Here is a 24,532-nt window from a genome sequence, read left to right as displayed (position 1 = left end):
AAAAAAGGATTCATTTTAGTAGAAAAGTTACATAGAGCACCTTTAATTCAATGGTGTCCAAAACTAACACTTTCCAAGTGCCAAATGTATGCTATCCGATCGTGAAAAGACCAGGTGTAAATGCCCTCCGAAACGATCTGCGTTTACATGGTTCAATCGGAATGAAATCAATCCTATTGATGAATCCGAACATGGTGTTTACATGAACGATAAATAAAGTAATCGGGTTGATGTGCGCGTTTATATGTCACAAGATTCAAATCGGAATTGATTTTTTGACATGCGCACACTGCACGAATATGCCGCTGTTCGCGCATAACTATTCTCCTCTATTGGTTCTTTATTTGTTTTAAACAGCAGACTTAATATTTATCCGTCTCTGGTCATGATTTGGAGACGATGAGCATGAACCGTTTTGCCGTGCTGCTTATATTGATCACGCAGTAAAACCCCGCGCCCAAAACCAGTCGTCCATGGATGATAATCTGAAACAAGTCGTCAATCCGATTATAAGTGTCCATGTAAACGCAGCTACTCACACCACTTTAGGAGGTGGTTTAAGATGCATTCTGAAGTGAAACTGGACAAGTGTAAATGCATCTGGTTGTTGAAGCCACATCTATTAATTTCATTCCTCCCAAAATTGTAAAAAAATAAAATAGATGTGACAACGCTACTGCAACACGCATGATACCACAGACGAGAGTAGCCTCAGCAGACGAGCAGACTGGCTCAAATGAAAATGTTCGGCGTCGCATTCTGAATCTCAACGCAATCCTCTTCATTAAAAATGCTAAATTATTATGAGACTAAATTATCTTACCAGTGCTGATACCGCTCTCTCTTATTGCAGTCTCTGATCTTGAAATTAGGTAGTAATAAATTAAATGCAGCTCATATCTGTTGCTTTTGTTGACGTGAACAGAAACTGAAGATCAGATTTTTATTTATTTTGTGGAAATACATTTATGAGGCCAAGTGTAAATGGAACAGTTTTTACAAATTGTAAAACTATACGATCAATAAAAATGCATGAAGTGACCAGATGTAAAAACGCCCTAATATGCAAGAAACACTATTACTCAATCTCAATATATAACTGTAATTAGAACAAAATGTCATTAATTTAAATAATACTAAATATAGCTTCATGGCCACTGTAAAGAAATATTTCATATCACTTGCCATTGACAGGTAGGTAATTTTAGACCATGGGTCTCAACATTAATCCAATAAATGTTAATTTAATAAATGGTCTTCTTAAATATGGCTTAAATGGATAAGTTCCAAGACAGAGGAACACGGAGAACACAAGTGCGAAACCATGAGACTTTGTGTGTCATAGTGGAAAATAATTAATAATTGCACCAACATTTAAAAAACAACAAAAATGCAAATGATTGCCAAATCTTAAACATTCCTTCGTGCTGTTATTGTTATAAAATAAAATAGTTGTCTTTGGCAACTAACTGAAATAAAATAAGTTGAAGTTTGAAGTTGAAGTACTAAAAACTAATTTAAAATATTAATAAATCATATAAGTCATAAAAAATACTAAAATAACACTAATAAAGTATCTGTCTTACCGCTGGACTTACAAACAACAGGAGCGATTTCATCTAAGGGATGCAGCATGCTGAACAGGGTCGGGAGAGGTTCCCTGATAACAAGATTCAAATCACTTAACACCATATTCAAACAAGCATTCTTTTACAACGCTCAAATATAAGCACTTACAGTACTAACACTCTGCATGTTGAAACATAAATAAATCAATAAATACCTGATGGGGCTCATGGGGACGTCAACTGTAATATTTTTGCGCTCCAAAAGCAGACCAAACTTTGTTGACCAGAGAGCGGAGACCTACAAACGAAACCCAGTAACAGTCGATCAAGAGAAAGACGGAACATTACAACTTTTCAGCTGATGGAAAATAGTATTTATGCAAGGATTATAGACAGAAAAAGGGCATTGTTACTAAGCAACAACTATATTTACAATAGCAGAGTATTCAATGCTGTATTGCTTGTATTCAATCTAGACATTTTTACAAACAAATGAAAAATGGAAAAATGCATTGTGCAATGCAAAAGTTTCAGGCTCCCAGTTCCAGTCCCATTTCCCTTATGCCCATTTGAACGCATAAGTCTGAAAATTTTAGAAAAAGCCTCTGGGAAAACATGCCAGAATATGCTTGAGTAAAATAAAGCCAGCATTAGTCAAAACTGTAAATTTGCGCTGTCTAAATACTGTTACTAAAACCAAAACCGCCCCCCTTTCCTGTCTGCGTGCCAAATAACCCATTATGCCTCATGAAATGGACAACTACCACACATAATCAGTCACTGAGCTAAAAAAGACAGTCAGGCTGAATAAATCCCAAACGTTCTGCCCGTGACAAAGGCTCTGCTGCAAACACACAGGGCTGATACAGCCATTTAAACCAGATTTGTGAGCAAGGCCTCTGTCAATTGTTTTTAGACATAGATGTACTGTGGAGAAACCCAACAGACACAGACATTAAGCATTCTGACCTGGAAGGGGAGTGGAGATATGAAGTCTTTGCCACTCATGCTGTGAACGTTCACACAGGTACTCTGGACAATACACACCGTCTGCTCCACAACATCCTTTACTGGAGATTATGAGGAAAAATGATCACTCGACAACTAAAAAGACCCAACATCGTATACTTGCTACTGAAGCAATTAAGCATTTAAAATGCAATAAAGTAATATATAAATAATAAGCAAAAAATGTTTTCGCTTGTGTGGCAACAATAATATAACAACACAAAATTATAAAATTCTTACCATCTTTTTTAGACTGAGGAACGGTGAAATGACACCATAGAGCCTATAAAACAATAAGTGAAATTATATTATACTGAATTATAAAAACTATGAAAAGTGATTCTTAATACACCAGCCCCAAAAAGTATTTGGGCACTTCTAAAATGTCTATACACTACCGTTCACTGGTGTCAGTAGGTTTGTTTGTTGGGGGGGGGGGGTACTTTTATTCAGCAAGGATGTATTAAACTGATCAAAAGTGATAGTTATAAGGTTACAAAAGATTTCTATTTCAAATAAATGGCGTTTCTATTTATCAAAGAATCCTGAAAAAAAAATCTGTCAGTTTCCTCTGAAATATGAAGCAGCACAACTGTTTTCAACATTGATAATAATCAGAAATGTTTCTTGAGCAGCAAATCATCATATTAGAATGATTTCTGAGGGATCGTGTGACACTGAAGACTGGAGTAATGATTTGATCACATGAATAAAACATATTACAGTAGAAAACACTTATTTTAAATTGTAAAAATGTTTCACAATATTATTGGATTTCTTCAGCTGTTTTTGGATCACATAAATGCAGCCTTGTCTAGCAGAAGAGACTTTGGTCAAAAATATAAACAAACCTTACCAACCCTAAACTTTTAAATGGTAGTGTATAGAATCGATTGTTTTACATAAAAAATACCAAACGGTAATTATTATATTTTCTCACTTTACCCAGGATTGGCTTGGAAAAGTGAGCTTTATTCTGAGAAAAGGTCTAGCACACGTTAGATAGTACCTGCTGAACTGGGCTGTCCACCGTGAAGGCCTTGTACACATATGAGGCTTGATTCTTACTGCCACGACTCCATATGACCATGTTTCCAGCCACATACAGCTCCTCCTCATATTCAACCTCATCAGGAGCAGTTCCCTTCCTCAGCCGCCAGCGCTCCTGCCAATCACACCATAATCACACTTAAAGGGATAGTTCACCAAAAAATTAAAACTCTGGCATTAATTACTCACCCTCATGTCGTTCCAAACCTGTAAGACTTTCGTTCGTCTTTGGAACAAAAACGAAGATCTTTTTTGATTAAATCTGAGCAATTTCTGTCCATTCATTGAACCAATGAGGTTCATTCTCGTGTTACGCATCAGGTTCGGTTGAGCTTCTGTTTATGTTCTCTGATCAATGTTTATATGTGAATAAAAGCCTAAATTAAAACCGTTCATCATATAAAGTGATCGAGACTCTAGGGCTGTCAACTTTAGTCGTTTAGTCGACTAATTGGTCGACTGACATTCTCATTGGTCGACCAGTTGCATTTTTTTTTTTTTTTTTTTATAGAAAGAAATTTTCATTGATTTACTCCTTGAAATGTATTCCTTTATAAGCAGTTATATATTACTGCATTCTAAATATAATTAGCCAATGTTTTATCAATGGTTTTATCCCCAACTTTAAATGCTGTAATTTAGGCTATTTTCAGCGCCACAGTTTAGCGCACCACGTAAAACACTCGGGAACCGCACATGTGGCTGGCTGCACTGCTGCTGCGGCGCGGACGCGCTTGGAAAAAACGAGCGCGTCGCACCGCGACAGCGTCGCTTCCATTATGAGCGCGCATAACGTGCGCCTACATTTGAAATAACGAACTTGAGCGCGCAAAAGACGCGATATGTGAGCAGGCCCTTTAACGCCTTTATTATGCTGACTCAATAGATTGTGTTTTCTTTTGTTTTTGTTTGTACATTTGACATTTGAAAATAGCCTAAATAATGTAACAAAACGAAAATAAACCTATATGCCTTCCTACTATACAGCCTATTATTATTAGGATTGTTTTATAGGCTATTTGGGTTTTTTGTGTGTTTGTTTTAAAACGCCTAGATCGGCTGGACAAAAGTTAACCCATAGCTTTGAAAGTAAAGAAGAATATACAGCCTGTATAAACAAAAGCTTTTTTCATTATTTGGCAGTTTTAGCAGTTATATTTTTTGTAGCGTGTGGTGTGGTCAGGTGCACGATTGTGACTGTCACTATAGACCTAGGACAGAGCTCCTCACTTTGCAGTTAAAAAAATCACTTAATTTTCAAAGAATTGTATTATTATTATAGTTTTATGTATTATTTATGTTTTTCGTTGTTGTTTTATAAATGCTCTATGACAATTGTTTAATAAATGTTTATTCAAATTTTTTATTTTTAGTCGACTGATCGTTGCGCAGGACAGGACTTTGGTCGACTAAGGATTTCTTTGGTTGACTACAGCCCTACGAGACTCTTCAGAAAATTGACTAAACTGCTCAATTCATATGGATTAGTTTTACGATCTCTTTATGAACTTAAAGTCAAAAGTCAAAACGTCAAAGTGGTAGTTGTGTAGCGGTCAATATAGGGACAAAAATCTCTCCGATATAACATCAAAACAATCTTCATTTGTGTTCCGAAGTTGAACGAAAGTCTTACAGGTTTGAAAAGACGTGAAGGTGAGTAATTAATGACAGAATTAAAATTTTTGGGTGAACTAACCCTAGAAAACATTTAGTATTTTAATTAACAAAAGTTTGCTTTCACTTTAAGGAAAAAGGGCAGTGCAAAACATCTCTTTGGTGTTCCACAGAACAAAGAGTCATATGAGAAAAACTACCTTCTCTCGCTCCTGTAGAGTGACCTCCTGAAGGGATCCCACGAGCCCAGCCGCCCCGTCAGAGGACCAGAGCTCAGAGGCCGGCTGGAGCTGCCGCAGCTGGAGATTCACGGCATTCGGGTGATTTTTGCAGTGCTCACGACCAAATGGGACAAACGACTGCAATTCGCCTGCGGCTATCATTGTGGCTCTCTCTTCATAGATGTGCGACATGAGTTCCCAATATCAGCATTATTTCTGTGAAACACAAGGACATAGAAAAAAAAACTGTGTTATTGATACAGAATGGGTTGACATTTATGTTTGGCAGCAAATTAAGTCTGCATTATTGATGACCCCATTTGTATCATATATTATACAACATATAATATCTCAAACATCTTTTCAAAAACACCTTTTTGAGCACATGTTTATTTGTTAATTTTGACATTGCTGCTGTTTTTCACAAAATATGACTCAGTGCTCAATGAAGCACATAAAAAATAGGTGACTGAATGTGCATTTTTTGTGAAAAACAGCATAAACATCCAAAACACAACCAAATGAACAAGGTTGTGCGAGAACTTATATGTTGTAACATTAGATAATATATATATATATATATATATCTTTGAAATTGCATTATAATTGTATTATACTTAATATAATAGTAAGCCAGCATTATATAATAACTGTCCATCTGTCTATACATGTCTTTCTTTCAGTTTATATGACAAAACATCTGTGCATATATCCACCTATCAATCTATCTATCTAGCAGACATACGCATATGTAATCTATCTATCATTCTATCTGTCTATAGTTCTATCTATTGTTTTATCTATCCATTGCTGTCTGTCTGTCTATCTATCTATCCATCGTTCTGTCTGTCTATCTATCAGCACAGAACACACACATATAATATTTCTTTCCATCCAACATCTGTCTGTCAATCTATCAGTATATTTCATGCACTGTCAGCTGTCCACCTAAAATCACCACACAAAGCAAAATTTCATCAGCTGCAGACAAAAATAAAACATTTACTGCAGTTGTTATGTATCAGTGACAGTTACATTTGTTACGGCATGCGATTAATTCATTACTTAATGAATTCTGGGGAATTCCTTTAGTAAATTCCTCAATTACACTGCAAATGACCTCTTATCTTTTGTTTTTGCTTGTAACGTGTAACAGTGTTTAGAGGAAAAACACGAAACTTTCTATATTTCAGTTAGACTGTCATCCTGTCAGCATTAGCAGCCGAGCTAAGTTACTGCTAACATCCGCTCAAATCTTCACCTGCTAATAACAAATAGTCGATCTTCCTGTCCTGGAGTGCGGTCCTTCCCTTTGACAGATGCCTCTCCCACTGCAATCGCCTGCTTGTTGAGCCCAACATACAAACACATCAAAGTATGCAGTGAAAACCGATCGAGCAGAGCACACTACACTGTTTCAAATGAACGCGGACATGTTGTTATCCCGTGACGCACTTCCGAACTTCTGACCAATCAGAGAGCTGCGTTCTGGAAGCGCTTTCGCACGCATCTGTCTGGCCTACAAGGTAAAGTGATGGTGCTATCATTCACTGTATCATGGCTTTAGCTTGGTTTTTCGATACATGCCGTGGATTACCATGGTACTTTACACAATACCATAGTATTATCACGTATATGGCCAAAAAATAATAATAATTTCGTGGTGCATGTCCAAAAAAAAAAACCAGTATCTTGGCAGTATTTTTCTTTAAGAAAGGTGTCAACATTGAAAATAATATATTTTATTTGTATCCTTTGTATGGTATGTGGACTGAAAGCAGGGAAAAACACTGGACAGGTGGCCAGTACCCCTATCTTTCTATAAAATGTAAAATAGGAATATTAAATAGATGTTAAATGCTAGTTCGAGATCTATATTTAAATATTAAATTACATATGACCATTACATGAGGCCTTTGATCGATCATTTTCAAAAAATAAATACAAAACCTGTCGTAATTGAAAGAAAACAAGTTGACAAAAAGATTGAATCCCATATTTGGTGATAATAGCAATAACAAGAGATTTTATACGCTTTTCTTTGTTGTAGGCCGGTCATTTTTGACCAGGAACACCCACAAGTGGGACTTTGTTCCATTTTGTACAAAACAAACTTCCTGGTTCAACAATAAAGCTATGAGATAAACAGCGCAAATTATTTTGTTGAATATTGACAAAATTGTCCACAAATAATGCTTTTTTCACCCAAAAACTGAGGTGCATAAGCTCAGATCAATGAGGCCTACAATCAATCAGTTCCAAAAAGAAATACAAAACCTGTGCTAATTGAAAGAAAAGTTGACAAAAAGATTGAATCCAATAATTGGTGATAATATGGCATAACGAGCGATTTTCAAGCCATTTTTAAAAGGCCGGTCATTTTTGACAGGGAGCATCACAGGTGTTATAGGGTTTTCAAAACAACGTAAGGGTTAAAATTACGGCCATTTAATTTGTTAAGTCTTTCAAATATTTATTTATTTAAATTTTTAAGACATCTTGAGCCCCCATTGGAAGTTTACTACCCTGTAATAGCCTACACGTCTGTGTGAGTGCCTGTATAAAGACATTCATGTTAACACGGGACAGCACAGATATTGATTCATTTTTATTTGCACTGATGATTACACTTCTGATGTTACTGCCTCTTAGGATTAATCGACTATGTTGTTGTATTCTTCATTAGTAAGCTGATTCGGATAAAAGTGTATGCTAAATGAATTTAAGTAAATGTTAAACTCCACAAATCTGCTTTACAGCTTCATACAAATGATAATGACAAAATATTTTGTATGTAATGTTGATAAAAGAATAAATAAATATTTTTATTGCATAGCTATGATTTCGAATACCACCCATATTTATTCTCTGAATATTGGCGATTTCTTAATCATGAACAAAACAATTGCATAGCAACAAGCACACTAAAACCTAAAGCCACAGATTATTAATAACACTTTTCTATTAGCTCTCCAAGGCTGCTGGTCATAATAAGTTGAATTTGAATTGTCATGGCACAGAAGAACATAGTAGTGACTCTGGAGAAAACTTGCTTGACATTTGATGCAAGCATTGTACTATTTTTATGCATGCTGTAGAAAAGGTATTCATATTTTGATATGTATATTTGTTTTGCAATCAACAGAGAAATAGATTTTGTTTGAGTGAAACCAATAGAGGTTCTGAGGTGGTATTGAATTTAAGGCATTTTATTTCCCATAAACTCTGACACAATAGAGATGGATGTGTTGAGATCAATATGAATTCAATATAGAGAATAAAGGTTGCACGGTTCCTCTATAGACTTGCAGAGATTCCTAATGTACACTAGATAGTGTGTGACTGAATGAATGTGTGTTGTCATCTCACTCGATTATTTTTCAATAAAACTCCTCCCTCTCACACATATGGGAAGCACCACCTCAGATTGTTTCTGTGTATTACTAAACCCGAGTCTTTCCACTGCATGCACAGCTAACTTTAGTTAAATTGGCAATATCGAATGCAGAACTACACAATATGACAGAGTTGTGTGGAGAAAATATTTCGCCAATGACTGAGAGCTGTCACATCCATGTCCGACTCAAGAGCATGGGCAATGGGAAGAAACTGCGTGATGCTCATGTGTGAGATGACGTACGGAAAACAGTCAGTGTGCAAAGATGAAACTATTAGTCATAGGACAACACAGAGGCTTGAAATATTCTATGGCAATCAGTGTTAATTATTCAGTTGTGCATAAATGTGTCTGTGTACAATATTTTTCCATTCTAGATGGATGGATGGATGGATGGATGGATGGATGGATGGATGGATGGATGGATGGATGGATAGATGGATGGATAGAACGATAGAGATAGAACGATAGATAGAACGATAGATAGATAGATAGATAGATAGATAGATAGATAGATAGATAGATAGATAGATAGATAGATAGATAGAACGATAGAACGATAGATAGATAGATAGATAGATAGATAGATAGATAGATAGATAGATAGATAGATAGATAGATAGATAGATAGATAGATAGATAGATGGATGGATGGATGGATGGATGGATGGATGGATGGATGGATGGATGGATGGATGGATGGATGGATGGATGGATGGATGGATGGATGGATGGATGGATGGATGGATGGATAGAACGATAGATAGATAGATGGATGATAGATAGATAGATAGATAGATAGATAGATAGATAGATAGATAGATAGATAGATAGATAGATAGATAGATAGATAGATAGATAGATAGATAGATGGATGGATGGATGGATGGATGGATGGATGGATGGATGGATGGATGGATGGATGGATAGAACGATAGATAGATAGATGGATGATAGATAGATAGATAGATAGATAGATAGATAGATAGATAGATAGATAGATAGATAGATAGATAGATAGATAGATAGATAGATAGATGGATAGAACAATAGATAGATAGATAGATAGATAGATAGATAGATAGATAGATAGATAGATAGATAGATAGATAGATAGATAGATAGATAGATAGATAGATAGATAGATAGATAGATAGATAGATAGATAGATAGATAGATAGATAGATAGATAGATAGATGTACTTCTTTTTTAAATGCATTTCTATCATTAAATAAATATAATTTAGATTGAATTGCATGTACTACGCTAAATAAACCCCCTAATGCGATTGGCCGAGAGGAGTGACGGTCTCGGGAGGATGATGCTGTTGTCTTTAGCTTTGATTACAGATCTAATGATGCTCTGATAGCATTATTGAAGCTAATGTCCTCCGTGTGGCCAGATATACAGATGTATTTACTGGATTAATCTGGATGCACTTAAGGGTTTGTCTAACTGATCCGTCACAGGGTTTTTGGGCCGCAGTATAAAGATATTGACAGATCAGAACTGACTCTTCCTCTATATGAATTTCAAGACAAATAAATAAACTAAATATTACAAGCCTAACATCAACATATTGATTCATTTAGAATTTCTTAAAACCCTTTCAGTTTGTTAGAGGTCCTTAAAGACGTTTTATTAAATTTTTTTGACAGAAGCAACGACAGGAAACGATAAGAAAAGGAGGGAAGGGGATCAGGAAATCACATGAGACTTGAACCTGCAGTTTGTTAAGTCAAGCATCTTTATTTCTATTGCTCATATTTGGTGTTACGGATTTAAACAACTCCCTAACGCTATATTAAACTACGCCATCTAATTGATCCAGATAAAGGAAGTCTCACACTTAGATTCTGTCTAGATGCTAGAGTGAACACAGAACAGAGACTGAAATTGTTTTTGTCAACTTGATTTATTGGCATCACATCTGCAATCTGCTTCCCTCATTAATCACTTCTTCATCCACAAGCATCCAGACCCAGAAAACAGCCTTCCAGATCAAATCATTAGAATGCTGTTCAGGTCACAGGTCGAGTGGTCACTGTTACTGCAGAGAAATGTGTAAACCAGGACAATGAGGACAGTCCTAATGCGAGGCCAACGGCTAACATAATATTGCTGAGAATAAATGACGACTTTTCAAAGTAATGAGTGATCAGGACAACCATCTCTAGGGTCTTAGTGGACACTTATGCATATAAACATTTCCTGTGTTGATGCTTTAAAAGAGTCTGGTTTATGTCACTAGCAGCTCTCCACAACTGACCATGTTTGTTCATTATTTTGGCAGTGATGTATTTAATGCAGAGAATGATGCTGTTAGCAAAGGGATTGAACCGGGGTTAAGATGAGGGTAGACTACAGTAGCCCGTGCAAAGATATCCTTAATCATATCCATTCGCTTATGTTTGTTTAAAATAATCTCTCTGTATATCTATCTATCTATCTATCATCTATCTTCATATATATCTATATATCTTTCTTTCTCTCTGTCTGTCTATCATTCTGTCGTTCTATCTATCTATCTATCCATTCTTCTGTCTATCATCTATCTATCTGTCTATCTATCTATCTATCTAGCATCTATCTAGCATTCTATCTATCCATTGTTCTGTCACGGTGAGACACGGAGATGAACCCAAACGCAGACAGTATAAAATAAGACACGGTTTAATGACAAAAACAGGAAAACAAAACCCATGAGGGGGCAAAACAGATGGAACACAGAATACCAGACTGACTAGACTAAACTGGGAAACAAATGAACAAGAAAACAAACAAGACTTCAAGAGATGCTAACAATGACTAGATGTACACAGGGTACTCACGATCAACGTATAACAATGAACCGACACAAGACAGCAAACACAAGGGGATTAAATAGGAAGACTAATCAAACATAACAGGTGACATGGGTGAAACACTAATGACAGAATCAGGATAACAAGGGGGCGGGGTAACGAGACGAGACAACACAAGCACATGACCAAAACACAAGGCCATGTGCTTGCACACAGAACATGGGTCTGTCATGATCCTGCCAAAATACTAGAACTCACAGACCTGATGGCAGAATCATGACAGTACCCCCTCCTTAAAGAGCGGCTACCAGACGCTCCCTAAGGAGACATTAAACGCGGGACAAGACTGGCAGAGACATAGACCAGACCCAACAAAACATGACAAATAATAACAGGGGCATACAAGCGTGAACAATGACCGGGTTGGGGTGAAACATCAGAAAAAATAAACAAGGAAGGGGAGGCGGAGGGACAACAGAGTCTTTGAGCGAGAATCCAGGGTGGGTGGGCGGGACGGTGATCTTGGAACTACAGGGTGTGGGCTTAGGACGGGGGACCCGAACGGACTTGGGTGGAGTGGTGTGAGTAGACGGAGAAACAGTCCTAGGTTGAACCATGACGGGGGAAACAAACGGGAGTCCGGGGGCAGTAGAGACAGGGACACACGAGGAGACAGTCCGGGGACTTCTGACGGGGAACATGGTTGGTGACGGGACAGGACTGGGTGCCGCGCTCACGGCGACGGGCTCTGGAACAGCGCTTGCCGTAGCGGGCTCTGGAACAGCGCTTGCCGTAGCGGGCTCTGGAACAGCGCTTGCCGTAGCGGGCTCTGGAACAGCGCTTGCCGTAGCGGGCTCTGGAACAGCGCTTGCCGTAGCGGGCTCTGGAACAGCGCTTGCCGTAGCGGGCTCTGGAACAGCGCTTGCCGTAGCGGGCTCTGGAACAGCGCTTGCCGTAGCGGGCTCTGGAACAGCGCTTGCCGTAGCGGGCTCTGGAACAGCGCTTGCCGTAGCGGGCTCTGGAACAGCGCTTGCCGTAGCGGGCTCTGGAACAGCGCTTGCCGTAGCGGGCTCTGGAACAGCGCTTGCCGTAGCGGGCTCTGGAACAGCGCTTGCCGTAGCGGGCTCTGGAACAGCGCTTGCCGTAGCGGGCTCTGGAACAGCGCTTGCCGTAGCGGGCTCTGGAACAGCGCTTGCCGTAGCGGGCTCTGGAACAGCGCTTGCCGTAGCGGGCTCTGGAACAGCGCTTGCCGTAGCGGGCTCTGGAACAGCGCTTGCCGTAGCGGGCTCTGGAACAGCGCTTGCCGTAGCGGGCTCTGGAACAGCGCTTGCCGTAGCGGGCTCTGGAACAGCGCTTGCCGTAGCGGGCTCTGGAACAGCGCTTGCCGTAGCGGGCTCTGGAACAGCGCTTGCCGTAGCGGGCTCTGGAACAGCGCTTGCCGTAGCGGGCTCTGGAACAGCGCTTGCCGTAGCGGGCTCTGGAACAGCGCTTGCCGTAGCGGGCTCTGGAACAGCGCTTGCCGTAGCGGGCTCTGGAACAGCGCTTGCCGTAGCGGGCTCTGGAACAGCGCTTGCCGTAGCGGGCTCTGGAACAGCGCTTGCCGTAGCGGGCTCTGGAACAGCGCTTGCCGTAGCGGGCTCTGGAACAGCGCTTGCCGTAGCGGGCTCTGGAACAGCGCTTGCCGTAGCGGGCTCTGGAACAGCGCTTGCCGTAGCGGGCTCTGGAACAGCGCTTGCCGTAGCGGGCTCTGGAACAGCGCTTGCCGTAGCGGGCTCTGGAACAGCGCTTGCCGTAGCGGGCTCTGGAACAGCGCTTGCCGTAGCGGGCTCTGGAACAGCGCTTGCCGTAGCGGGCTCTGGAACAGCGCTTGCCGTAGCGGGCTCTGGAACAGCGCTTGCCGTAGCGGGCTCTGGAACAGCGCTTGCCGTAGCGGGCTCTGGAACAGCGCTTGCCGTAGCGGGCTCTGGAACAGCGCTTGCCGTAGCGGGCTCTGGAACAGCGCTTGCCGTAGCGGGCTCTGGAACGGGCACTGGGTTCAGCTCCGAAACACCGAACACCGGCCTCTCTAAGATCCGAGCCAGACGCTCCAGATAGTCCCAGCTCAGGAAGGCAGACGGGGCGTGAACAGTCTCTAGCTGGACAGACGGGACGTGAACTGGCTCTGGCTGGGCAGACGCAGGTCTCCTCTTCTTCCTCCTGATTCGCGGAGCCGATGATGCCTTGGGAGTCGAACTGGGACGAGTCTGTTCTCCAAGCCTCACGAAGCCTAACCTCAGATCCTCCGGGATCACCGGCAGACAGGCAGGAGGTGACGACACCATAGGACCCTGTGACTCCCGACGAACCAAGCAGTCCACCATGTCCCGGAACGGGCGGTGGGCCAGCCTCTCCCGTTCCGCCAGAGGTGGAGGAACTTTGAGACCCGCGATGAGGTAACGGTTAACCAGGCTCTCCGGTAAAAGATTTCTCTTTGCCTCCACGGCCTGAGCATATCCTCTCAGGGACCTCTCTCCCTGGGGAGGGAAAGGAAGCTTGCCCAACTTGCTGTCGTTGATAGCTGACTGCCACCATAGTTCCTGGTCAGCTGATTGTTGTCTTAGTGGGGATGACATACTGTCCGCTGGGTTCAGAATGGGTCGGTTCATTCTGTCACGGTGAGACACGGAGATGAACCCAAACGCAGACAGTATAAAATAAGACACGGTTTAATGACAAAAACAGGAAAACAAAACCCATGAGGGGGCAAAACAGATGGAACACAGAATACCAGACTGACTAGACTAAACTGGGAAACAAATGAACAAGAAAACAAACAAGACTTCAAGAGATGCTAACAATGACTAGATGTACACAGGGTACTCACGATCAACGTATAACAATGAACCGACACAAGACAGCAAACACAAGGGGATTAAATAGGAAGACTAATCAAACATAACAGGTGACATGGGTGAAACACTAATGACAGAATCAGGATAACAAGGGGGCGGGGTAACGAGACGAGACAACACAAGCACATGACCAAAACACAAGGCCATGTGCTTGCACACAGAACATGGGTCTGTCATGATCCTGCCAAAATACTAGAACTCACAGACCTGATGGCAGAATCATGACATGTTCTGTCTATCATCTATCTATCTGTCTATCTATCTATCTATCTATCTATCTATATATCTAGCATCTATCTAGCATTCTATCTATCCATTGTTCTGTCTATCATCTATCTGTCTATCTTTCGTTCTATCTATCTATCGTTCTATCTATCCATTGTTCTGTCTATCATCTATCTGTCTATTTATCTATCTATACATCTATCTATCTATCATTCTATCTATCAATTTTTCTGTCCATCTATATATAAAAAACTATTTGTGTAGAAATCCATATAATATTCCCTTTAATGGTTTTTAAGATCAGTTCCAAATTTAGGAGAAAAAAAAAGGAATTTTGTGCAGGAATTATTTTTTTACTTGGGAAGTCATGCTAGGTTTATTGTTTCATGTTTCATGTTTATTGTTTCATCTCTTCTTTTACCAAAAAATGCATCCATGCAAACAAATATCCAATAAATGAATCACCAGGAATGACACAAAACATTCTGAGCAATCACAAACTTGATTTCACCAGTGTGTGTGTGTGTGTCTGTGAAGTGTGCCTGCCGACCAATGACGAACACATCCATCCCAATGGGACTTTCTTCGTGACGTATTAACACAAATCAGATCTGATTGTCTTCCTGTCTGATGGAAAGTATTCAGACATATAAAACGGGGCGAGGGGTGAGACTATTCAAAGAGACACAAGACCGCGAAAAGGAACTTTAAAAACCACCTGGTCACTTTGGGAGATTTGACTGGAGGCATTTCAGGACCCCGATCAGCGCGCGGATCACATCACCATCGCACATGTAAGTTCCTTTGATTTTAATATTTGTACATTTACCATAGTCACTTTTTACATTCATTTAGACTAGTTTTATTTAAAAAACTCAAGAAATTGCTTGGCATATACATTAATTAATGTCCACTGAAACAGTTTAAGTAATATTTTCTTAATTAGTATTTTCTATACAAACTAATCTTAAATTGTTTTAGGCAAAGCAAAAACTCTTATAATGTATCAAATGGAAATATCTTCTATAAAGAAGCCCCTTTTAATTATGATGTATGCGGAAAAGAGTGCACATTTTAAGTTAGTTTTTGCAAATGCCTTTACAATTGCATTCAAGCTTTAAAATGCATTTACATGTGATTGTTAATTAATGCAATGTTAAATCACAGTATGTATTCATGTATGCACAGGTGTAAAGCAATGCTCGTGAGGAACGGCTCTCAGATTTTGCTCTTCATAACTCTCTCCAGTGTTTTATATGCCCGGACCTTAAGTTTACCCTTCGCCTCCATGAGGTAAGAGCTTTATTCTTTGAAAGCACGCGAATTAAACAAAATTCCTAACTCCTTTGTAAGGTTTTAAAGCATTTTAGGATATATATCGGAATATGAGCGCGCGCTGTCCGCGCCATCAGAGCAGTGCGCGCGCAGGTGACTGAATCGCATCAGAAAAGAAAACAAGAAAGACGATTTAAAATAAAAACACGGTAAAGACAGAAAAGAAAGTTATTTATGTTGTCTTATTGGATATTTAAGTAGGTAAAATACATTTTTGATACGCTGTAATGTATGAACCAATCAAGTAGGGAAATACCGATTTAGTTTACACGCTGTTTCAAATAGGCAACCAAATTAAAAATGTCTGTATTCGTAAGTTATTTAAATCACCTCCAAGTGCTTGAAATCGTTAGTAGCTCTTACACAAACATGCAACAATTACCATGTTAACCATAGTTTCCGGGAAAATAGTTCTTATAGAATCTTAATTACGAGTTCTTCAAGAAGCTTTTAGAATATTTACGTTTTTAGTTTAACTGGAATTTTGATGGAAACTGAGACAGACATTGCTCGAAAGCTTTCATATAATTAAAACAAGCATCTTTTATTACAACTTAGTGCTATAAGAGCAACTGAAATAGACTGTCATTCACTGGTTTCTAGAGTAAAGTTGGTTATTGCAGTTGTGAAATGATTGGTTCTGTCTGTGCAGAGAAACAAGACACGCAGACGGGCTCTTCACAAGCGGATACAGTAAACTTCTCGGACAGTTATCTGCCAGACGGTACCTGGAGTCATTGATTGGAAAGCGAGTCAGGTACATGAACCCTTTTTTTATGCCAATGCATTCGGGTCTCTAACATGATCCATAGCCATGCTGGAACCAGCCTAAGGGGATTCGATGGTTTTCACTGGTCCCAAAACCATTAAACCAGACCTGAATAGTGGAAACCAACTTGATGGCAAACTAAAACCATCCATTATCTCAGACTGGTTTTAGAAGAAAGAGTTTTGAGATGTTTTAATAGGAAGAGAAGAAATCAGATCATCTAATAAGGAGACAGATCAATTAAACTTGGTGTAACAGGAATTATATTTTGATTATCGTTCAATATAATCACCAAATTTAGATGCAAAGAAAGATGTTTTCTGCTTTAATGGATTGTTTATCCATATGACTCTGATCAATCTAAAAATGTCCATAGGATTATATACCGTACAATCTTATAATCCTGTAAGACTGGTCTGCCAAATGAATAAAAGTAAATGCTAAATGTCAAACGAACTGCTAGGAATGAAATGCATATATCTGACGTGTTTCTTTGTGCAATTTTAGTGATGATTTGCTGGAAGACCAGGCGCCGATGAAGCGTCATTCAGACGCAATATTCACAGATAACTACAGCCGCTTTCGCAAGCAGATGGCGGTGAAGAAATATCTGAACTCTGTCCTAACAGGGAAGAGAAGGTATAAAGCACCAGCATGTTGTTGCTTCATGAGGGTCATGCTAATACTCTGAACCAAAGAACATGTTTTGTGGTGTTCAACAACTAAAAGGGTGTTTTTTCCTTTCTTTAGTCAAGAAGACCCACCCAGCATGCAGGAGGAATCGGCTGGCGGAGAGACCTCGTATCGGGAGAGCTACGATGACGTCACTGTAGACCGACTTCTGAATCATATACCGTTGGTAAGTTAGATGGAGACGTGCATTGCTTTGTATTAACAGCAGTCTGGTTTTCAAGTACATTTAAACACTGATCTTTTCTCTTCTAGCCGCTCTGAGGTGGGTTTGAAGGCAAGAAAACAACTCTCCTTGACCATCATAGGTTTTCCATTTACACAGTCTAGTATAGGACATCAGCATACTACTAAAACAACGTGTTGAAGAAAAAGAAAAAGTAAATGTTTGCACTGTACATAGAAATTAAACTTTGATGAGAGATGTTAGCTTTAAGATGTACATAGTGTGCTTTGGCCTTGGAACCGACACGTTTGCTTTGACATGTTTCCTGTAAATTGTAGATCAATAAATGCATTGAAACAAGCCCCGGACTGGTACAATAAGAGAACCACATATTTGGACCTGAAGACTGCTGATTGGACCCGTGAAATATCTCGAATGATGATGTATCTCCGTGCATTTTTGTAAATTGAATTATTTTGTAAGAACAAATATTGATGTTGCTTCTGTGTGAATTCTAACTCTAGAGGGATCATTTGGGTTTGGGAGGGTCAGGCACTGGAAATCTTTATTTTTGCCATTCAAAGTATAATAAAAGGTTGAAGAGCCATACAATTCTTGAGTGCGCTCAATTTCAATGTTGCTCTTGGTCCGGCCACAAGCGTGAAACAAACTTTAACCATGAACTACAATTGATTCATGATCACGTTTGGTTCCACCGACAGCCATTCAGAATAATGGGCCATTACTTTGAAGAATGTTCAAACTGTCTCAATTATATTTCTGTGACTTATGACTGCCATATGTTTCCATCCCTGAAAATACAGATAAATTGGACTTAAGGAGCACAGGTGCAGAGCAAGACAAAAATGTTAAATATTGCATAGCACTCACTTTTTAGAAAAGTATGGTTAACATACAGACAGCTGTAATGATGTATGAGTGTCATAGGATGATTATGATGGAGACAGATCTATTCAGAAGGGTTTGTCCGCTCTCCATTCTTCCACCTAATCAAACAGCAAAAGGTGTGCGATCATTCATTCCTGTTAAAGGTCTTCTCAAAGTCTTATTTTGAGAACTTCCGAAAGGAAACGGTCATTAGTTTTAGCCGGCCTGTGACTAAGCGTCTACAACGCATTAAAGGCAGCTCTGGAAATTTGAATCATAAATGTCAGAGGATATGGAATGCCAAAGAAGCCGTTATATAAGATGACATGCACTGTAAGATGGGACTCTGGTTGCCAAAATTAGCCTTGTCTGTCAAATTAGATTTATTTAGAGTCGTCCTTTGGTCTGGAAAAATGGTTTGGTTTGTACCAATTAAACTATAACTGATATAAATATCTGAAAGAGACAGCTAAGTGGTCAGAGCTCAAAAATAAGGATGGTCCAGTGCCAGTGTTAGAGTGTTTGAGCCAGTCAACAATGCGCTGTCACTAAATATTACGTTTGTTTATCATGTGCATGTGTTTTTATGCATTGCAAGCTATTTATAGCTATGATGAAGGTTTGATATATATAGGTTAATAGTATATATATATAATAGTTAGGTTTGTGTTTTTCTGTTGGAAATATGAATGGAGTTAGGGTTAAAGTGAGGGTTAAAGTTAAGGTTAGTACAAACGTTTGATTCTTAACAGCGTGGTTAAAGCTTAGTTTTAAGCTTAGGTTATTGTCAATGAGTGCCCTATTCTTTTGATTGGTCGGCCAGGTTGTTATTGTTGAAGTGCTCTACTTGGCTTAGGTAACTGAAGAGGCTGTTATGTGTTCTTCTGTGGCCGTGCTTCTCTTAATGCATGTGTCATTTTAGCCTGTCATTTGTAATCCTTGTGGCAGTTGCACATCCCATCTTCCTGGAAATGCCAGAAATCAAACTGAATGGAACAATAACAAACAATCAGAAAAAAACATGCACGAAATATTATGTGTTCGGCCTTAATTTGTCACATTGGATTTATATCATTACAGCACTTACTAGGAGCAAATGCAAAAATGGAGATGACTAATTGAAAATTACTCATGCACCAAAACTTGTATTTGCATAATATGCTCTATTTATATATGAACATTTATTGTTAGCAATGGGCTATATATAACTTCACTAAGAAACATTGTCATTTTTCTAATTCTACACAGTACGTGTGACGTACTTCTGTGCTGTACGTCACACGTAGGCTCACTATTGGCCGACAGTGGTCATGTGTGTGATGCACAAAAAGTATTCTCGTCGCTTGATAAACTTAAAGGAGAACTCCGGCGCAAAATGATTCGTAGTTCTACTGGTCGAGACTGTTTTTCAAAGATGGCTCCTGCCTGTATACGCGAAGTGGACTGTCTTTATAAAGTATCTTCTTATTAAACTGTCTGGACTCTGACAAAGTTCTCAATGCTTCGGTTTTCAGGTAGGGACCCTCATTACGCTACCGTGTTAGTGTGGGGCTATTTTGAGCCTTGTTAGTGGTTTTAACTAGCGATTTTTATTTGCCATGACTCTATGCCCTATAGCGTTATATATTAAACAGTTTTTAGAGATAAAACTCTTTACATTCGATAATCATGAAAACAAATCTCAGAGAACGGTTGACTAGGTAACAATGTGTAATTAGACCAAAGGTTCATTTTGCGCCGGAGTTCTCCTTTAAGATTAAGCCACTTTAGTCACTTGGACTATTTTAACGATGTCTTTAACTTTTCTGGGCCGGCAAGTTTCGATCCCTTAGAAGCTTATGAGGAGTGAGACAGCTCTCAGATTTAATCAAAAATATCTTAATTTGTGTTGCGAAGATGAACGAAAGTCGTACGGGGTTGGAACAACATGAGGGTGGTGATGGCGCAGTGGATAAGACACATGCCTTTGGTGTGAGAGACCCGGGTTCGAATCCACTGTGACACACCAATGTGTCCCTGAGCAAGACACTTAACCCCTAGTTGCTCCAGAGGCGTGCAACCTCTGACATACACTCACCGGCCACTTTATTAGGTACCCCATGCTAGTAACGGGTTGGACCCCCTTTTGCCTTCAGAACTGCCTCAATTCTTCGTGGCATAGATTCAACAAGGTGCTGGAAGCATTCCTCAGGGAGTTTGGTCCATATTGACATGATGGCATCACACAGTTGCCGCAGATTTGTCGGCTGCACATCCATGATGCGAATCTCCCGTTCCACCACATCCCAAAGATGCTCTATTGGGTTGAGATCTGGTGACTGTGGAGGCCATTTTAGTACAGTGAACTCATTGTCATGTTCAAGAAACCAATTTGAAATGATTAGAGCTTTGTGACATGGTGGAAGTAGCCATCAGAGGATGGGTACATGGTGGCCATAAAGGGATGGACATGGTCAGAAACAATGCTCAGGTAGGCCGTGGCATTTAAACGATGCCCAATTGGCACTAAGGGGCCTAAAGTGTGCCAGGAAAACATCCCCCACACCATTACACCACCACCACCAGCCTGCACAGTGGTAACAAGGCATGATGGTTCCATGTTCTCATTCTGTTTACGCCAAATTCTGACTCTAACATCTGAATGTCTCAACAAAAATCGAGACTCATCAGACCAGGCAACATTTTTCCAGTCTTCAACTGTTCAATTTTGGTGAGCTCTTGCAAATTGTAGCCTCTTTTTCCTATTTGTAGTGGAGATGAGTGGTACCTGGTGGAGTCTTCTGCTGTTGTAGCCCATCCGCCTCAAGGTTGTGCGTGTTGTGGCTTCACAAATGCTTTGCTGCATACCTCGGTTGTAACGAGTGGTTATTTCAGTCACTGTTGCCCTTCTATCAGCTCGAACCAGTCTGGCCATTCTCCTCTGACCTCTGGCATCAACAAGGCATTTCCGCCAACAGAACTGCCGCTCACTGGATGTTTTTTCTTTTTCGGACCATTCTCTGTAAACCCTAGAGATGGTTGTGCGTGAAAATCCCAGTAGATTAGCAGTTTCTGAAATACTCAGACCAGCCCTTCTGGCACCAACAATCATGCCACGTTCAAAGTCACTCAAATCAACTTTCTTCCCCATACTGATGCTTGGTTTGAACTGCAGGAGATTGTCTTGACCATGTCTACATGCCTAAATGCACTGAGTTGCCGCCATGTGATTGGCTGCTTAGAAATTAAGTGTTAACGAGCAGTTGGACAGGTGTACCTAATAAAGTGGCCGGTGAGTGTATATAGCAATTGTAAGTCGCTTTGGATAAAAGCGTCAGCTAAATGAATAAATGTAAATGTAATGTAATGTAATTACTGACAGAGTTTTCATTTTGGGGTGAACTAAGGTACAAAGTGCCTTTGTTCCGACACGCACCAGTGTCAGCTTTTGTACCTTTTTTCTGAGAGTGTACTATACCCTAACAGTATACTCTATATTAATTCTGCTAAATACGATGGTCAGTATAGAACAGACTTGTTGCTCTTTTACTAAATCCCAATAGGCCTACAGATTAATTTCTCGATCTTATTTCCACAACTCAACGGGTATGATGTGAATACTCAGGGCATCTTTACAAGACAACAATGTAGCCTACTAAAAAACGGAAATGTTTTTCCTTTGTGCTTTTCACGCACAGACGACAACGTTTGCAAAATGGTCCCCGCAAAAACGACTAAAAACGCTGTATTCTTGTTAGGCCAGTAGTTGGCGATGCCAATAGATTGAACACGTGATACGCATGCGCATGACGTCAGCGCTTTCACAAATTCGCGTTTTTGTTGATTTTCACGGTATGATTATTTTTTTTAAATCACTTTGAAACTTGTATTCAAAGGTTTGCATTTTAGGCCCCCAAAACTTTGTGGTCTTGTAAATGAACGGCCAAAACGCATAAAAAGTTTTCCGTTTTTAGTTGAAAACGGTGTCGTGTAAACGGCCCCTGAGACTCTGGTGACCAGCCTTAATCTTTGGCTATTGAATTGTTGTGCTGCAAATCAGATGCTATGTGATTTGCCCAGGGCTGTTTGGAGAGGGCCAGCTCATTAGCTCTCATTACCGGATGGCTAAATGGGCCTGCTGACCACAGCAGGTAAAAATAGATGGATAGACTCTACACTGACCAGCTCCACTCTGATAATGGGTGCATTACCACTTAAAATGATTCAACATAGAAATGGCTGGCCAGGAACCACTTGTTTTGAGCATTAGTGAGTGTGTCTGTTTGTGCATTGCCCTTTTTTCCACATGCCACATTAGTCCTGTACACATTTGCAGTTTTGTTGCTTTAAGAATTCAGATAATATACAGTGTTACAAATTTTTTTTACAATATTTAGATATTATGTTACTCCAAGGTTCTATCATAGGACATGTCCAAAAACACAAGACATTACCATGGTATCATGTCTAAAACATGGTACTTTCTCATACTTGTTAGCAGGTAAGGATGATCTAAACAAGCTTCCTCAAGACATACAAATTACATTACCGTTCAAAAGTTTGGGGTTGGTGATGTTTTTGAAAGAAGTCTCTTACCGGTATGTTCACCTGGCTGCATTGATTTGATCTGAAATACAAACTGTGAGTATTGTAAAAAAAAAAAAAAAATTCTGATTGAATATATTTTAAAATGATCAAAGCTGAATTTTCAGCATCATTACTCCAGTCTTCAGTGTCACATGATCCTTCAGAAATCATTCTAATATGATGATTTGCTGCTCAAGAAACATTTATGATGATTATCAATGTTGAAATTGAAAACCATGCTATATAAATATATACTGTATATATATACACACACACACACACACACATGTTTGTGTGTGTGTTTAGGATTCGGATTCTTTGATGGATAAAATGTTAAAAAAAACAGCATTTATTTGAAATAAAAATATTTTTTGATCAATTTAATTATTTTCTGTCGCAAATAATATATATATATATATATATATATATATATATATATATATATATATATATATATATATATATATATATATATTATTGATCCCAAACAACAATTTAACCAAATTTTGGAAAAAAACATGATTTGTGTTTCTCCATTTTGATGAGAACAGAGTGCTGCATCTTTAGAAAAAAAATTAGAGGTTTAATTGTTTTAGTTATCATGCACAAAAACTAATTTTAACAGAATTATGCAGCCACGTAAGACCGTCTATTAATCTACATGTTCCGTAAATCATGTTATGCTAATTGGGGGAGGAAAAGTACTGTAGCGATGAAATTTACGCTATAGTGGATCACAACAATGAAGGACAACCAGCATTTCATATGGAAATGACTCATTTCCCACTTCAACCTCTGTCCTGCATGCTCCTAACATCTTCTGCTGAATGAATCTCTCAGTCTCACACTCTTCTGGAGTGAGTGTGAGTGTGTGTGAGCAGCAGAGCGGATCTGCTGTCCTTGGGGCCGGTGGCAGTGCGAGTTGAAGACCATCGCAGTGACAGGAGTCGACCTTTAGAGACCTGACGCCAGTCATGTGACAGATGCCAGTCATTCATGATAAACATCACACGTGCCCCTCACTTCACAGGGAACAGCTCGAATAGGACACATGACACATTTAAGAAAACTGAAGGGAAGAAAATCTTATAGACGTACACTGTAAAAAGTGGCAACCTGCCATTGTTACCATAAATAGTGATTTCTACCTGATTTAACCTATACAAATTAGATGTTACCATTTTTATGTTGTTATTTCTTTCAGTGTAGAGAAAAGGGGTGATATAATACAAGACAGCAATGATTAAAAAATAGGTCAACTTAATAATCAGAATAAACATTCTTCTGTCAGGTTATAATGTGCATAGGTTGCAAATGAAAGTACAGTATTTTTAATCAA

The 24,532-nt window shown here is 39.5% G+C and overlaps 2 protein-coding genes across 5 annotated transcripts in view; one reads left to right on the top strand and one right to left on the bottom strand.

Moving 5' to 3' along the window:
• Window positions 1-6,926, bottom strand: part of anapc1 (anaphase promoting complex subunit 1) — a 115,789-nt gene extending 108,863 nt beyond the window's left edge. For 3 of the 4 annotated variants that reach the window (XR_008807103.1, XM_056250657.1, XM_056250658.1), the window contains exons 1-7: window positions 6,723-6,926; window positions 5,441-5,677; window positions 3,586-3,741; window positions 2,817-2,859; window positions 2,538-2,638; window positions 1,784-1,866; window positions 1,587-1,660 (exon numbers count right to left, since the gene is read on the bottom strand). Coding sequence is in view for 3 of the 4 variants with exons in the window: in XM_056250657.1 (XP_056106632.1) it covers window positions 1,587-1,660; window positions 1,784-1,866; window positions 2,538-2,638; window positions 2,817-2,859; window positions 3,586-3,741; window positions 5,441-5,653 (670 nt within the window). In the remaining variant the exon portion in view is untranslated. The remainder of the gene's footprint in view (window positions 1-1,586; window positions 1,661-1,783; window positions 1,867-2,537; window positions 2,639-2,816; window positions 2,860-3,585; window positions 3,742-5,440; window positions 5,678-6,722) is intronic. The other variant, XM_056250659.1, reaches the window with a different exon arrangement.
• Window positions 6,927-15,423: 8,497 nt separating this feature from the next.
• On the top strand, window positions 15,424-18,099 carry vip (vasoactive intestinal peptide). The gene is made up of 6 exons (XM_056250678.1): window positions 15,424-15,573; window positions 15,968-16,072; window positions 16,767-16,871; window positions 17,391-17,522; window positions 17,634-17,742; window positions 17,829-18,099. Coding segments are annotated over exons 1-6 (462 nt in total). The 5' UTR covers window positions 15,424-15,571; the 3' UTR covers window positions 17,838-18,099.
• Window positions 18,100-24,532: the final 6,433 nt, after the last annotated feature.

Source organism: Rhinichthys klamathensis, unplaced genomic scaffold, assembly GCF_029890125.1.
Source record: "Rhinichthys klamathensis goyatoka isolate OS25496 unplaced genomic scaffold, OSU_Roscu_1.1 h1tg000072l_1, whole genome shotgun sequence".
Taxonomy (NCBI): Eukaryota; Metazoa; Chordata; class Actinopteri; order Cypriniformes; family Leuciscidae; genus Rhinichthys; species Rhinichthys klamathensis.
Note: the sequence above shows the minus strand (reverse complement) of the source record. Positions and strands in the feature narration are given on the sequence as shown.

What these genes read in the sequence shown, in the direction of transcription:
- vip (XM_056250678.1), top strand. An exon ending in TTACCCTTCGCCTCCATGAG is followed by an intron (nt 16,073 to 16,766) that starts GTAAGAGCTTTA and finishes CTGTCTGTGCAG; the next exon opens with AGAAACAAGACACGCAGACG. An exon ending in GTCCTAACAGGGAAGAGAAG is followed by an intron (nt 17,523 to 17,633) that starts GTATAAAGCACC and finishes TCCTTTCTTTAG; the next exon opens with TCAAGAAGACCCACCCAGCA.